The 14,601-nt window shown below is 40.2% G+C and overlaps 1 protein-coding gene across 3 annotated transcripts in view; it reads right to left on the reverse strand.

The window, feature by feature from the left end:
- Positions 1-313: 313 nt before the first annotated feature.
- Positions 314-14,601, reverse strand: part of SS18 (SS18 subunit of BAF chromatin remodeling complex) — a 30,149-nt gene continuing 15,861 nt past the window's right edge. Inside the window, exons 5-11 of one of the 3 annotated variants that reach the window (XM_073679191.1) lie at positions 14,154-14,375; positions 13,833-14,000; positions 12,282-12,386; positions 8,309-8,401; positions 7,513-7,635; positions 2,245-2,378; positions 314-833 (exon numbers count right to left, since the gene is read on the reverse strand). In XM_073679191.1, coding sequence (XP_073535292.1) covers positions 816-833; positions 2,245-2,378; positions 7,513-7,635; positions 8,309-8,401; positions 12,282-12,386; positions 13,833-14,000; positions 14,154-14,375 — 863 coding nt within the window. In that variant the 3' untranslated portion in view covers positions 314-815. Of the gene's footprint in view, positions 1,230-2,244; positions 2,379-7,512; positions 7,636-8,308; positions 8,402-12,281; positions 12,387-13,832; positions 14,001-14,153; positions 14,376-14,601 lie in introns of all 3 variants that reach the window. The other 2 variants (XM_073679193.1, XM_073679192.1) reach the window with 2 other exon arrangements.

The raw sequence follows: 14,601 nt of genomic DNA on the forward strand, positions 1-14,601 counted from the left end.
TAAATTTGTGTTTCATTTGTATAGATTTAGAAGCTAAAGAATAATTAACATGATCAGTTGACATTAGGAACAATTTTACTTTGTATTTTGCCATTATCCTTGATAAAAACACTACAATAAATGCATCCCGTACACACATAACAAAATTAAAATTCAAGTCACAAATAATTTATTATTGTAAAGTACATTTAAATAGCATTGTAAGTACAATGATATACTTTTGGCACAGAAACCTTGACCCCCGCCCCTTCCCCCACAAGGTGAAAAAAAATAAAAATAAATGACAGAAAAAAAAATAAAATACTGCCCAAGCTAAAGTTTCAATTGTGTTGTGTGTTTTATTAAGTTTTAAAAACAGGAAAATATTGCTCCGTAAAATAAACATACAAATATCTGCAGATTTTTTTTCCTAATAAAAAAGAAAAAAAAAATCATGACATAATATGACCTATTATAACTTATATCAAAGATCTGTTGATGTGTATTGCATAAATTACCTAGTACTTGAAAGGATTTATTGCAGCATGTGCTCTTTACTGCTTAAATATACTTGTTTGCTGGTCAATAGACCAATGTTGAGATCCCTGCTATATTACGTTTGTAAATTGTATAGACATAATTGCAAATTCATTTATTAAAAAAAAAATAATAAGAAAAAAGGATTAGATTTTGAAACTTAAGGAAAAAAATGATGCATTTTATGAACATTTCATGTGTCCAAACCGTAGGACACATCTCAGAAAAAAAAAATTCTCACTCTCCTTAATTTCATAGCGGTATCCAAATGTTACAAAGTTCTGAGATTTAGCTCCCGTTTAAGTATGCAGCTGTACCTGGAACGAAAAAAATAAAAAAGGGATCACCCAAGTCATTAATAAAAGTCTCCCATTACTGACTGATGGTCTGACAGATCTGTGGTCTATGCATTACATGGAGATCCTGGATTGTAGGAATCCTGGATTGTATGATGCAACATCCCCACCTAGAGTACATTATGTGAAACTGACATGTGAATTACTGCAGTTCTCCATCATTAATCCATTTGGATTGGAAAATATAGAAGCTGCCGTCAATTCACATAATTTCCCCAAATGCAAAAGATAGATAGAAGTTAAATATCTTCAAAAGGAAGATGGATGTCCACAGTCCAAAGGAAACACCACAACAGCTACACTGACTGGCTACAGGAATCCACAAGGTCTTTACTGCTGATAGTTTCCATACTGCCCCTAAAACACAAAAAAATAGACATTACAAAAAGATGGCCATTTATGATCCATTGAACTAATAGGCTAGTGGAGAGCAAAGAGGGCAACACCAACTAAAATGATTGATGTCATATCCAAAAGGAAAGTCTCAGCATACACCTCTCAAACACTGGAATGAGTGCAGCTCTCGCCATTAGCCTCCGGCTCATAACGAGACATCCAAGATGCTCACTGCCCTGTATCTCTTGGGCAATAATTCACACCAGCCATAAATCTGCAGTCACCTCTCCACCTATGAAGGGGACCAGGCACTTCTATGCTTGATGCTGTTGTGGTTCTCAACACCAATGACCAGACTATGGTATAGGCTAGATATAGGACCTCATGTCATGAAAAAAGAACTAAGGGGAACTCTACTCTGGAGAGATTACAGGAAAGTAATGGAACATTCCTAGGTTACCACTTTATAATAAAGTTGGGTCAGACCTCCGAAAGGCCAATGATCCTGAATATGAAGAGGCCACAGAGCTAGTTTTCTAAACTTTTTCTCGGGATCAGTTGAGGTTACAGAGGCCCAGTGGTCAGAACCTCACTGATTATAAAGCGATTGTGTAACCTGGCAATGAGAATAAACCTCATCTAAAACATACTGAAAGATAATTGGCTTCTTATGGAATTGGTTTGGAATGGGAATGTGTAGATCTGGGATGAGGATTATGAATCCCACCGAGACCACAGGTGACAGCCCCTATAGCCCTCAGCAGAATGTGGTGGTGCTACATCTATACCAAAAAATAGAAATAAAGGAGTTCTGACGGACACCATGTATTGACTAGCATCCGCTGATCTGATAATCTGCAGGGTTATGGAGAAGACTCTCACATTCTGAATTCACAGGAATTGTCTTGCATAGGTGATCCTTACAGCACTTGTTATTCTGCCAACTAAATACACTATTGAGGCACTTTGTGATATTTGGGGGAAAAATAGAATAGAATATAGATTTGCGTTATTTTTCTACCGCAGGAAGGTTTACCTGATCATATCCATAAGGTCTCTGCTGTTGCGGCTGTGGAGGTCCTGGCTGTGAAGGTCTGTATGGCACATACTGCTGTCCTTGTCCCTGAGTGTAATTAGGGTACTGAGGACCAGGACCACTTTGAGAAGGACCTACAGGGAATAATAAAAACAAAACGTCAAGCGCCACAAAAGCAAAGCTAATAAACAGTCTACTCTAAGGCACGAAATGGAGTGGATATGTTCTGATGCTGAAGGACAGAAAATGTAAATAATGTGCCAATTGTCATCCTTTTTGGCAGGTTAGTAATTTGTTTGATCTGACAGACGCTGCCAATGCCCCATAGTTCTATAATACAATTTAAACCAGACGCTTTGTTCCAGAGGATGCCACATGTATATTTCTGTCACTGCTTCAAGAAATCCCTATAGCAGGCATGGCAAATTAATAGAGCTGGAGTGACAGAGGCTTTAAATCTTCAGCGTCATCTGCATATTAATTCAAACACTGATTTCTCAGTATCAGACGAATGGACTGGCCATGTAAAGATATGGCTGGACTTGCTTGAAAAGATCTACATGTGCATATAAATTGTTTGGGGTGAACTCATGCTGATAGATTCCCTTTAAAGAGTTGTCCCATGATCTACATTAGGAGCACTCCTCCTGGTTTGCTGCTTGCTTGAGAGCAGTGCACTGCCACTTGATTGACAGCTGGTATCAGTGGCATCGTTGGACACAGCGGGGGCCAGTGTCGCTTTCCAATGCTGCTATGTATTTTTGCCTCTGCAGCATCTGATCCAGTATCACTAAACTACCCTGGATCAGTACCCAACGGCATGCTCCAACCAACTGTAAAGCAGTACTTACAAGCTCTATTGCACATGTTCAGCCACCGCCGCTAAACTGCAGCAGTGGCTGGGAACCTAGGCAACAAGATGTAGATACAAAAAATTAATCTGCTTTTCAAAAAGGTCAGGATTTTTAATTACAAGTAAATTGAACATATGAATAACCTTGTGAACACTAGCTAAAATGACAGTACTCTTAATGTGTCAGGAATCAGAGATGCTCTTCTTCCTGAAACTTAAAGGGAGTGGGTCACCTTCTGAAATTTACCTGAAGATATAGAACAAATCTGCAGGTAAATGGCATGAAAATCCAGAGTGACAGCATTATAGGAAGCATAAAAAGAAGGAGCAAATGGGTTGTTCTGCGCTGTCGTGAAAGAATGGAGGATGCCAATCCAGTACCAAGTGGTTTATTAGTCAACGCATTTCAAAGCATATAGATTATTCATCAGGACCACCATGATCGTTTGATTGGCATCCTCCATTCTTAAACAGCAGCGCAGAAAAACCCATTTGCTCCTTCTTTTCATGCATTCATCTCCTCGTGGGTCTGCAGCAGCCTTAAAGGGAATCTGTCACCCCCCTGGGCGATATCAGACCTCTACTATGGGCATACAGGGTATAGAAAAGTAAGTCTATACTTACCTGTATGGCCCATAGTAGAGGTTTGATTGCAGAGAAAAGCGCTTTAATCAATTCTGTTTTGTACAGGCTTGGCGTCCGGGGGACACCAAGCAATCCCCACCTATGTGCTTATTATTCCCCTAAATGCTTAATTATCATATTCCCCCCCGACCCTGTGACGTGCACTGCGCTCCCTCCCTGACTTCCCAGGCATGCACAGAGCACCGCTCACATAGAGCGCGCTTTGCTTCATCCCAGCCCCGTCTCTCTGTGCACTGCACCGCAGGGTTCTATTGCGCAGGCGCCGGGAAGTGACTGTCACTTCCCAGCGGCTGCGCAATAGAACGCTGTGGTGCAGTGCACAAGCAGAAGTGGCCGGGATGAAGCAAAGAGCGCTGTATGTGAGCGGTGCTCTGCGCATGCCTGGAAAGTCAGGGAGCACAGTGTACATCACAGGGCCCTGTGACATGCAGGGGAGGGGGGTGGGGGAGGATATGGTAACTAAGCATAAAGGCGGAGATTTGGGGGAATAATAAGCACACAGGCGGGGACGCCAAGCCAGTACAAAACAGAATTAAAGAGCTTTTCTCTGCAATCAGACCTCTACTATGGGCCATACAGGCATGTATAGACTTACTTTTCTATACCCTGTATGGCCATAGTAGAAGTCCGATATCTCCAAGGGGGTGACAGATTCCCTTTAAGCGCCATCACATTTTGTGTATTTCTGTTTATTTTGTTACCCAGATAAGACTATTTGCAATTTGTCTTTTTCCAGTGTTTTTCCTTTTATTACTGGAAGCACAGCTCCAGGGAGAAAATTAACTTATATCCTCCCTGCGGCCACTCGCTTCCAGTCATCGAGGTGATACAGGGAGCGGTTATAGTGACCACGCACTATGCAGTGAGCACAACCTCATCACTACCCAGCACATGGATTCACAACCTGGTCTGCAGTGTATTTGTGGAAAACAGGCTGTCAAAAAACAAACAAAAAATAGAAAAAGAACACCACATTTCAAAAGAGAGTCTGACAGCTGATATATGCTGCTCAATCCACAGGTAGCATGTATTAGGCACTATGTATAAGTTCAACTCGGAAATGCTGCTACGTTTCAGACAAAACAATAGTTTAACAGCCGCTCCCCTGGAGTGACAGATCTCCCCCTACATGCTCAGGCAGGAAAAGACCTGGCACGCAGTAGCCGAGGACCCGCCTTTCTGATTAGTCTCCCGGTGGCTCGGTCACTGGCAGCTTTTAAAGAATGTTTTTCTCTGAACCGCTGCGGCATTTCAGAGTTAACCTGATGTGGCTAAGATCATACAGCCATGATCTGATCCACAGGCAGCATGTGTCCTCTGTCAGGTTCCCTTTAATAAAAGTGAGAAAATTCTGGACAAATGGTTGGTTATACATATATAGCAATGCAGATAAACTATTTTGCAGTGAAAGCCACATGGGAAACAAAAAGTGCAAAGACACCAAATAATGTGGGCGCTGACAGCAAAGGGATTTCTGGCCGAGCACAAAAGTGGATCTTCAGAACTGTGCTGTTCAGGGGTAAGAAGAGCCAAAAGCTGACCTTTTTGGTACAATCTTAACTATTGAAATTAAAATATTTTGCATGAGTGAGGTTATAATATGACTTGGGATGGCTTCTGAGTCTTATGGAGGCAAAATACAGAACTTCTGTGGGGTTTTTCTGATAATTCACAGTTAGAGAAGACAGAGGTTTTTTTTTTCCTTTTCAATTCCTTTCAAATGCATTTGAATTGAACAAAAAAAAAAAAAAAGAAAGCGGAGGAGTGCCTCATCATATGCTGCATTACTCTACTACTGAATTAACAATGGACAGAATAACTTTGTAATAGCATGGTACGCAGCATCAATCTGCAGCACACACTATGCCACATGGAGGTTTAGTGCCACTGCACAGCCTCATGCACCCAGATCAGCCACATTGAATCATGTAAGACAAGCTGTGAGATGGAAATTTAATTTGTATTTAAGATAGTGTAGATATGTCATAGGTAAATCCATCAGTCAAAAAACTCTTCAAAATAGATTTAAATGCCCCCAGAAAATATTAAGTAGGAGGTAATGATAAATTTAGTTGAAAAATGTATATGGGTTGTCTATGTCTTCACTTCACACTAATGTAGCGTCTTGTGGCAGGTGCTGGCTTTTTGGTCATGTACCTACCCAGCATTTCTTATTTTGTAATTTTTGGGAAGTGGATTAAATTGGTTGACAAAAAAACAAAATGTAGACATGTAACTGTGCGTGTCTGGGGTTTTTTTTTTGTTTGTTTGTTTTAACACACCTATCTTTCTAGCCCCCAAATTTTTCATATTGAACTTGACACAATGTAATCGTGGCTGCACAGCGGAATAAAACTTTTTTTTTTTTTTTGCTTTTCTAATTTCTCCTCTCTCTTGCGGATATATTAGCAAAGTATTTGGCCCTTAAAATAAAACGCACTTAGACTTAAAAAAAAAAAAAAAAAAAAAAAAAAATCATCAAATGATCAGAGTTTTCACTCATGTACTTCTTTTTGTATTATGTTGACCAATCATAAGCAGGCAGCAACACTTAAAAGGAAAGAACACACCGCATCAGAGCTTAGAGCAGGTAGGAGATGTAATCACACTTATGTCTGCTGTGCTCAAGCAACTTATAATCGCTTTGTAGTGAGATCAGGCTGCAATTATATCTCATACAGGAGCAGCCTACATGTTCTGGACAACTGTGTAAGACATAATGTCACCCTTTTTTGGTCTCACTGCAGAAGGAGAAAAAGAAGTTGAGCACAAGATAAGTGTGTGATTTATGACATCCCAAGACAGACAGTGTGGGAGGAGGAGCAGTACAGAAGATTACAGTGCTTTGAGAGGATTAGAGCCAATAGAAGGGTTTATGATGTGACACAGCTTAACTCAGCTATGCTGCCCCTCCACCACAGGGACCTTCTCTGAAAGGTGTTCAGTCATCTGTGCTTTCTAATCATGCAGCAGGTTAGACCAGGAGATCAGGACTGTCTGTCATACATCTCATACACTGAGAAACCTGCTCTAAGTTATTGTGGGGGAACATGTTCTTTCATTGGAGTGTTGCTCCCTGCTTATGATTAGTCAGAGTCATACAGGAAAAAGAAGTACAACTCCTCAGTAAAAGCAGACAGTGTCTGATAACTTTTTTTTATACGTGAAAGTGGGTGTTAACTCATTAAGTGCCAAATACGTTAATTAATATTACCGCAACTGAGAAAGTAAAAAACCCAAAAAACACACAACCCACACATTTTATTCCGCTCCGCAGAGAATTACAAAATGTGTTCATTTCAACATGAAAAATTTGAATTGTCCCCTTTAACAACTGTGAACGCAAACCAATACTGCAGTCTGCTGCCACATTTTGCCTTCTGTACATATACCGTATTTTTCTGATTATACAACGCACTTTTTTCCTCCAAAATTTTACCGGAAAATACGGCCCCGATTGTGTTCTCCAGGGTCTCAGCTACCCCCCGTAGCGGAGAACCTGGAGATTTTTGGACTGTGGGGGTGCTATACCTTTATTACCAATTGCCGTTTTAAAATGGCAATGAGGGAATAAGGCCCCTTAGCGCCTGCCGTTTTACTACGTATCGGTTGTCGTTAAGGGGTTATTTGCTGCCGTCATGTAACGTTTCTAGGGTCTAAGCTATAGACCGAGGTAAAGTTTCATTACTCTATCACACACACGCTCGCTGGTAAAAGGCATGTTAATAGACCAGGTCATGTCAGATAAAGCAACTTTGAAAAGTACTCACCGTAAGCTTGTTGTTGGGCAGGATAACCTTGCTGGCTGGGGTACTGCTGTTGCTGAGGTGGGTAGCCTTGCTGCTGTGGGGGCCCTTGATAGGACTCTTGCTGCTGAGCATACTGTGTATTCCCTAAAAGTGAATTTAAAGCACACAAAATTAATAAATTGCTTAACTTACAAAGTCTCACACCATCACAACCAACACCAAACAAGGAAACAAAAATACAAAACCAATATATAAAAATAGTTAAAACGCAACACGCCAAAAAGAAAAAAAAAAAAAAAACAAACATAGGGAAGTCAGCCCACAAACGTAATAAAGCTAGTTTTGCAAGTCTGGACTGCGGCATTTTTGTTTCAGTGCATCCTTACATTGGAGAAGTATCACAGTATTATGACCGTGATCGGAAGAGCAAAGAAAAGGAAAATTAAGAGACAGTTGAAAGAGCACAGACTAGCTAGACGAGATCAGAAAGCTGGATCCTACAAACATTATGTGTGTATGGAAATAGAGCTGAAATATCAATGGTTTTGTTGGGTTAGGTTCATTTAGCTGAGAGAATTAACATGTTTTAGTCTTGTATGGTCAGTAAGGGGGTTGTGAACAATTATTGAGTGGGGGGGGGGGTGCGGTTGCCTAGCTTTATTGTATAGGAGTAATACAAAAAAATAAATAAAAATAAGCCAGCACTATTTCTAATAAAGCTTAATATGGACATTGTGACAATACCCTCATTCCGGGATTTACAAACGGAAATAGGATTGGTATATATGTGAGAGTGTGTGTGAAGGTATATAGATACCTCCTTCGTAGTAATGTTGTGAGGAATCCTCGTAAGGCCTATCGTAGCCTTGTTCAGGATACGACGGTTGCTGATAACCGTAATCATTATGACCTACATCAATTCGACAAGAAACAGGAAGAAACGTTAATGGCCTTATGCTGGAGATGCATATAAGTAGCTCTACTTATTTCAGCTTATATGTCACATATAAGAAAGTATACAGCAGTATGCAGCACAATAGTAGTTGGACAGCGCTCCCCGGGTGGCCTGCAATCACTACACATCTGACAGCTTAGGAGTTTCAGGATCTGCCAATTGTAAAAATATTTACATGCATTTGTAATAAAACCCATCATGAAAATGCACATAATACAATACAGAAAACATGCCGGCATTTCAATGTTAGAACATTTTACAATGGTTAAACATCTGGCAAGCAACTATTCTAGACTTGCTTAAGTGTGCGCCCACAAGATGAGGAAAATGATAGCAACTTTACAGACTATGAAGCCATTGCTAAGGGTATATTCCCAGTTATATTGACAGATGGAGCAGATTCACTCCAAAATTCCCATCAAAAACTACATCAAACACACTCTGAAGACACCTCCTATTGATGTTAATGGGAAATCCGCAGTGCTGTTTATACTGCAAGTATTTTTCTACCCCTAACCAGGTTTTGAAAACTGTACCATGGGGGGGAAGGGCGGGGGGAGTGACAAATCAATGTTTGATGTGGATTCCTCATGGGATCAACACCAAACTTGAGATTGAAGTCAAAATGTATGAAAATAGAATAAAAGCATCAGAAGTAATAACTGAATTAAACAACAAAAAAACAACGTCATATCGTAAAAGAAAACTATAAGTGGTTCAAGGTGGGCCCAAAGGGGATTGGTACAGCTGGACAGACAAATGTAGCATGATGCCCATTCAGAGCTGCTGATTTGTCAATGTTATACGTGGTCAGAGAAAGTCTGAATAGTCTGCCAGAAAGTGAGCTGTTCCGAGTGGCCCGTCCTTACGCCAGAAAGTGAGCTGTTTCAAGTGGCCCGTCCTTATGCCAGAAAGTGAGCTGTTCCGAGTGGCCCGTCCTTCCAGCTCAGAGAAAAGGGTTCCAAGCTGTCAAGTGCAGGTCCTCCTATGGATAGGTGTGGTCTTCAAGAGACGCCTTAAGGCCTGGTCCAGAAGCCTGTATTTTGTGGTCTGTATACAGACAGCAATGACCAAACTGGCTGCGGGTCCCCCTACCTAAACTTACAGCCTCATTTGTAAATAAGCCAGTAAGTTTGGTTCTGGAGACATGCAGACAGTCTGGTCATTGCTGTGTCTACAGCCTGTGAGCTTAGGACTAAAGGCTTATTTAGATGAGCAGATAATACAGACGTGTTCAATAAGGCAGTTCAGATGTTTTTTTCAGACTGCGTGTCTGAGTGAAGAAAAAAAAAACAACTCATACAGAGATCATCTATGTAGAGTCTCATCTTCAAGGATCTGGATGAAACTTGGACGATTTTTCATATGCTGCCTGACCTCGACCAAAATCTGAATGTGTCTACTGTTTGTGAACTGATTAAGATTGGAATTGTCAAACATCAGTCACTGCAAATAACTACTAAAATTACCTGTGCCCTCCATCCATAATTCCTGGCAAAGAATGGGAGTCACCTAGAAAACTCCATTGGGAAAGCTTTGTTATATTGGTATCCACCAAGATATAGTTTAGATTCCAGGAACGCTGTAAACTATTAGTACTCCACCATATTTTAGCCAGACTAAAACCACTGAACATATGAAGAACACTACCTATAACTGGAGGTAATCTTATAGTAAATGGTAAATAGAAGAGAAGGTGAATATCGCAACAGTTACCCTGAGTAGAAGGCTATGTTCACACAATTCAGTATTTAGTGAGTTTTTTACCTCAGTATTTGTAAGCTAAAACCAGGAGTGGGTGATAAATACAGAAGTGGTGACGGGTTTCTATTATACCTTTTCTTCTGATTGGTCCACTCCTGATTTTGGCTTACACATACTGAAAGTGTGACTGTGGCCTTAGGATACAAATCAATGGGAAAGCTCAAAAGATATCCGGATATCTTCTGGAGCGTTTTGCCATAGTTTTTGCTTTAAAAACCGCAATTGGTTTCCTAATTATTCAATGGAGTAAGAAAAAAAGACAACACAACAGTCACAAAATCCATGGAAAAGCCTTCCAGAGAATAAAAAAATACATTAGTGTTTCCTAAAAAAGTCTTCTGTGTGAAAATGTGACAGTTTCACTTGAGTGCTTCATAGTCCCGTTCTCGGGATTGCTGAACATAAAGGATAATAGGATTATTCAAAACATTTTATTTTATTTAAAAAAAAAAAAAAAAGTGCTTGGTAGGGTTAAGTTCTCATAATGACTAATCCAGTAATGCTGCAGAAAATCTGTATAATCAAAAATGCATTCATCAACCAAATAGGGTTACTTGGTATTTTTTTTTTCCATTGCAGTTTTTAGTGTTTTCTCAACGTGTTTTATGATTTTGTTGCCTTTTGGGTAAACCATCTTTTAAGTAAAACTACTTTGCCTTGGAAACTGTGCCTGTGCCTTGTTTTGATGAAACTTTATGGATAAAGTATGAAGTGATATGTGGATTACATGTGGAAAAATGAATAATAAAAACACATATGCCTTCTTAATCTGAGGATTTTCCATACCTCATTAAAGCACCACTCCAGCGTTTGTTTTTTTTCAGCGGCACTTTAAATGTATGTCCCCGGTCATATACTCACCCTCTAGCATCTTCACCGTTTTTATGGTGACATCTTGTGAGCACAACTTCTGACGGGCCAGAAGTCAGAAGCTACATCACACACTCTGAATGCAAGTCTATGAGAGCCAGAATGAGGCTCTCATAGACTTCTATTGAAAAGTGACCTCTGCGCGGCTCCATGAAACAATGGAATTGCTGGCAGGTCACTTTTCGTCAGAGATCGACGGGAGCGACTCTAAAAAAGGATGAAGGTGGCAGCAGGTGAGTATGAGACAGCAGCAGGGGAATTACATTTAAAGAGCCACTCCAGCAATGCAATAAAAAAAAAACCGCTGGAGTGGTGCTTTAAAGTCTACAGTCTGTGGGAAAAAGGCATAGCTACTGCAAGACTATTTAACATGTTGTGGATTTCAAAAATCACACCGCAGGTCAGAGTAAACAAAGCCTTCCTTCTTGGAGTTGTAAGGGTATGTGCACACAGGGTCGTTTCTAAGTGCATCCTACCTGCAACACACCTGAAAAACCGCTCAATAAATGTTAAAAATAATGACCATTTGCACAGCTGGCTGCAAAGATCTTAAGCTATACAGACTGATCTGCAGAGTGACAAGTGACCACTGTCTGATGGAGCAGCAGGAAAGTATATGTCATTGGCACAAAAGTACTGAGCAGAGAGCAGACAGGTCTCATACCCTGTCGTACTACTGAGACTCAGGGATAACTTCTATGATTTGCCATGCACAAAAGCCTAATAGGTCCTCCAGAGGCCAAGCCTAATAGGCTGCCTGTTAGTGTAACCCAGACAGAGAATACACTGCCATACAGAAGAATTGCAATGTATGATGAAGAGGGATCAAACATTATCTTTCCCCTTCTACTTGTTTTTAAATAAGATTGGTATTTACCATATGCAGCCTCAACCAACACTAGAATATATTTATTTGAGCACTATTTTGCTCATCACACTTGACAAGTTTTTATAATATATATATTTATATTAAAAAGTATAAACATATAATATAGATTTATTATACAATAGACCTTTCTATACACACACAATAAATGTAACTTTAAAAACCAAACCATGAATGCTGTAAAACACTGGGCAAAATTGCTGTCTTATTAAATAGGGACTATATTGCCTTAACCAACGACAAATTGTATTACCCATTTACTAATAGAAAGTTTCGATAGTTCTGAAATATTCCCATTGATAAAAGGACCATTACCGTCAGGGTAGTACTGCTGACTTATGCCTTCCGGAGGACCTTGGCTGCCATGACTGTATTGTTCTCCATAGTAATCTTCTTGGCCTGAGTACTGTTGCTGTGGACCTAGAAAACAGATGAACACATTTCACGTTAGGAATAGAGATCCGAACTCTACTTCGCAGTTAAAAGTGCTAAATAACAGGTGGGTGCATTGTCTCTAAGGAATTACTTTCCTAATTACTCTTCCAATAATAACTTAATCAGTAGCAGATCTCATTATAAAATTCTTAATAAATATGAAGGAAAAAAATTATTCTCAATTTACTGCACTTAAAGGCATCGTCTGGTAAGACTATGAATGACCTATCATCAATATCAGATGTGTGTAGTGTCCGACACCAGGAAGCTCCACCGATCAGCTGTTATTAGCTCTATACAATCCTACATCTGGCTGGAGCTGTTGGCAAGGGGGGTTCCCCGGTGTTTTCTCTCCCCAATTAACCGATATTGATGACATAACCTAACGCTAAGTAACTTATATTGTGTAACCGGACAACCCCATTAAAAATTCTCCACTACTAGGCAGACTTTATACAGCTACAATACCCTCAAGAAGTCACCTCCCAAAAAATGGTAAAAAAATAAAATAAAAGTGCTACATTTGTTTCCTCCTTTGGTCCGGTGAAGGACTACAGTGGAGTGAAGACCATTATGTACTTTAACAGGGTTTTCCCACCAAAGGAAGTGATTGCATAATGCTAGGAGGAGAAACACTTCCTCTTCAGTGTGGGTCTGACTTCTGGGACCAAGATCCTTAGAATGAAGAGGCCGTTCTACCCAGTTACCAGGGCTGTGGAGTCGGAGCCAAAGTCGTAGTCGGTATAAAATGGACGACTCCTAAAATATATAATAAATTGGGTACAGTAGCTCAATGCACTCTGCGAGGAATATTTTTTTCAGGAATATTTTTTTCATAAGAATTTGGGAAAGTTATGAAATGTCCTATAAATGTCTGTCCTATTCCTGATCTAAGAGTCTAGACTTTTAGCGGAGATGAATCTGTGCTATGGAGTCATGGAAATTGAGGAGTGGGAGGTTTGGCTTACGACTCCACTGCCCTGCCAGTTACTGTGGATCCTTCAGAATTTTCCTTCTCGGCACTTCAAACCATTCACTGAGCATGAAGCTACAATGCAATCCTATTAATTTGAATGATGCCATGTCCCCAGTTTCTGCACAGTTTTTACAATTAGTGGGGGTCTCAATAGCTGGTACCTCAAAGTGCTAGGCTTGTTGTCAGGCTTCTACAAAAGGAAAACCCCTATAATAAGGGGTTGTCCAAAATTTGATCAACATGGCTCATGGATACTTTCTTCCAGAAATAGCCCGACACATCTAAGGCCGTGTCTGGTATGGCAGCTCAGCTCCACTGAAGTGAACAGGGATTAGCTGCACTACTACACACAAACTGAGGACAAATGGGGCACTTTTTTTTTTTTGCACAACCTGTAAGAAAGGCTGACAGTGACACTCATATGAATATTGCATTCGTGTGGAGTTAATTTATACCTTGCTGAGGTGGTCTGTAAGGAGGAATTTGCCTTTGACCCATCATATGATTTCCTTGAGTAACCTGGCCCATCATCCCCATAGGTGGCTGCTGGCCCTGATAATGCTGCCCGCCACCCTGAGGCAGGTTATATTGCTGTGAGGGAGGCTGCTGATGCATCATTGGACCTAAGAGAGATCAGTTGCATAATTATCCAATATGAATGGTAGAACCATAAAAATGTTGTCAAGGTCAACCATCACAAAAGTCTTTATCATCTTCTAAATCATAATCACTTATGTACCTCAACATGACATGACAAACAGAAGAATATTAGTTACCTTGATTTGGCTGCATGTTCATGCTTGGCCTGGGACCATAGTTACCCATTGACTGGCCTTGACTCATACCCAACTGATTCTGAACTGGCATATTTTGGGAAGATGGCACAGAGTGATTATAGCCTCCCATGGAACCATGATTAGTAGAAGGCATAGGCATCGCGTTATTCGTCATGTTATGTTGAGTAGGTCCTGGTCCTTGCATAGCAATATGATTTGGTCCTTGAAATTAAAAATAGAAATGTTTTTGTAAAAAACTCATGAGCAAAATGAAAAAAATAAATAAGACTTTCCCATCACACGCTGTAACCAATATATAACACAAATGAATCTAAAAATGCATAAAACGTACATTTATACCATTACATGTCGGCTCCCTGACTTTGTTCCTGGCTCGGAGGATGAGCCCGCATCTTTGATTGCAAATGATGGATGTGATCGTCAATCA

Source organism: Phyllobates terribilis, unplaced genomic scaffold (assembly GCF_046119375.1).
Source record: "Phyllobates terribilis strain yellow unplaced genomic scaffold, ASM4611937v1 Scaffold_4__5_contigs__length_816908805, whole genome shotgun sequence".
NCBI lineage: Eukaryota > Metazoa > Chordata > Amphibia > Anura > Dendrobatidae > Phyllobates > Phyllobates terribilis.